Source organism: Ziziphus jujuba, chromosome 3, assembly GCF_031755915.1.
Source record: "Ziziphus jujuba cultivar Dongzao chromosome 3, ASM3175591v1".
NCBI classification, from domain to species: domain Eukaryota; kingdom Viridiplantae; phylum Streptophyta; class Magnoliopsida; order Rosales; family Rhamnaceae; genus Ziziphus; species Ziziphus jujuba.
Window position 1 is genome coordinate 1,094,616 of NC_083381.1, and position 1,953 is coordinate 1,096,568.

Below are 1,953 nucleotides of genomic sequence, written 5' to 3' on the forward strand. Positions count from 1 at the left end.
TGTGACTTATAGATTCTCTCCATGTGCCCAATCTGACCACATTTCCTGCACTTGACATCTGGTCTCCACCAACACTTACTTTGTGGATGGTTAGTCTTTTTACAGTATTGGCAAGGTGGATATGTTGCCTCATCCTTTTTGTCATTGTTTTCAGTTTTCTTGTTGTTCTTCTTGTTGTCCTTCTTGTCTTTGCCTCCTCTTGAATTTTATGCCTTTGCTTGAAAAGCATCCTCTACAGATTCTTCTTTTCTCATCATTCTCCTTTGCTTTTGGGCCTGCAAAGCATTTACTAATTCTGCCAAGGATATACTTGACAAATCCTTAGATTCTTCTAATGAAGAAATTTTAGACTCATACTTTTCAGGCAAAGTCACAAGAATTTTTTGTGTAATTCCCTCATCAGAAAAATCCTTACCCAGCAACCTCACCTTGTTTAGTATGCCCAGCAACTTGTCAGAATAGTCTTTGATGGTTTCTGTCTCCTTCATTTTTAGCATTTCAAACTCCCTGATTAAGTCAAGCACCTGCATGTTTTTTGTTCTTTTATTGCCTTGGTATTCATTCTTGAGATAATCCCAAATAGCCTTTGTTGACTGTAGATTCATAATTCTTGTAAATATGGTGCTTGAAACAACAGAGAATAGACATGCGTTAGCTTTTGACTTCTTTATCTTCCTCTCTTTGTGAGCCTTCAGTTGTGTCATTGTTGGATTTACTGGCAATGGTGGAACATCATAATCCTCCTCTACAACCTCCTAAAGATCTAATGCCTCAAGATGAACTATCATTTTAATAGCCCAAGCTTGATAGTTAAAATCGTCAAAAACTAATGGAACCACATAAAAATGTTGTTTCAGCTTCCATTTTTGAAAGTTTTTATGTTTCTGGGTTTGTGTTTAGATTCACTCAGTTCACAGATCTCTCAAGAAGATGGCTCAGCTCACAGATCCCTCAAGAAAAAAAGCTTTGATACCAATTTGTTGTTATAAGACACCAGAAAATCGAAGGCCAGAATATATTTTTTTTTATTTACTGCATTACTCTTTATATAGAGCTAACATTTAATAGATAAACAAAAATATTTCCTAAACACAAGGCATGACTAATAGCTTCCTAATTTCTAGCTACAAATAAACCAGCATAACAAATAAAACAGCATGACAGCATAAATCATAACAAAATCCTAAAGACTTGTCAGCTAACAGCATAACAAATATTCTAGTGACTTGGTCAGTTGACAGCAACTCCATATGCAGCAACTTAGGCACTATTGTAACAGAGGATCAAGACAGTGACCAAAAAAATGGTCCAACTCTAATTCCTACAATGCACCCAAATGCAGATTCCAACTAGGACAAACATTTATGATTTTCCTCTTTTTTGGTTTATTCTATAGAATTCTAATTGTTTGGTAGTCCGACTCATATTTTGAAACACAAAAATCTGAATCCTGTTAAAGAAATCCAATGTACTCTGAAGTGCTAAAGTTTCCTTCTGAGAAATAGGATTTCTTATTGTAACAATAGTGTTCACACTACATTGAAAAAATATTAGCATGCCTTTAAGATGTCAAAAATGCTTTAAGCTGTCAGAATAACAACCTCTCCAACAATTCTATAAATGTGGTAGAATTAGTTATTTTATAAGTTTTCTTTTGTTATGATCATTAATGTAGACAATCAGCTAAGAGACATGGCCACAAGTTTCTTTTTATTTCTCAGTGAGTTAAAAATATTATCTATTGTATCTTTCTTATACTAAATGCTCTTTACCTCTCTTTATGCCTTGAAGTAAATTTGGGATTATAAGGGAGAGATTTTATATCAGCAAAGCCCTGTTGATAAATCTGAACATTGATTTCTTTCAATGATAATAATTAACTTTAATGAAGTGGTTTCCAATTTATGGATTGTAGTAGTGGTTTAGAGGTGTCATTTAGAAATAAAAGTATAT

General features: G+C 33.7%; 1 protein-coding gene across 1 annotated transcript; it reads right to left on the minus strand.

Annotated features, from left to right (window-relative positions):
- Nucleotides 1-206: 206 nt before the first annotated feature.
- LOC132803256 (uncharacterized) lies at nucleotides 207-704 on the minus strand. The gene has a single exon (XM_060815837.1). The coding sequence runs from the start codon at nucleotides 702-704 to the stop codon at nucleotides 207-209; it is 498 nt and encodes a 165-aa protein (XP_060671820.1).
- Nucleotides 705-1,953: the final 1,249 nt, after the last annotated feature.

Excerpts from the sequence above, each read along its gene's own strand:
- LOC132803256 (XM_060815837.1), bottom strand. The coding sequence starts at position 704 with ATGACACAACTGAAGGCTCACAAAGAGAGGAAGATAAAGAAGTCAAAA.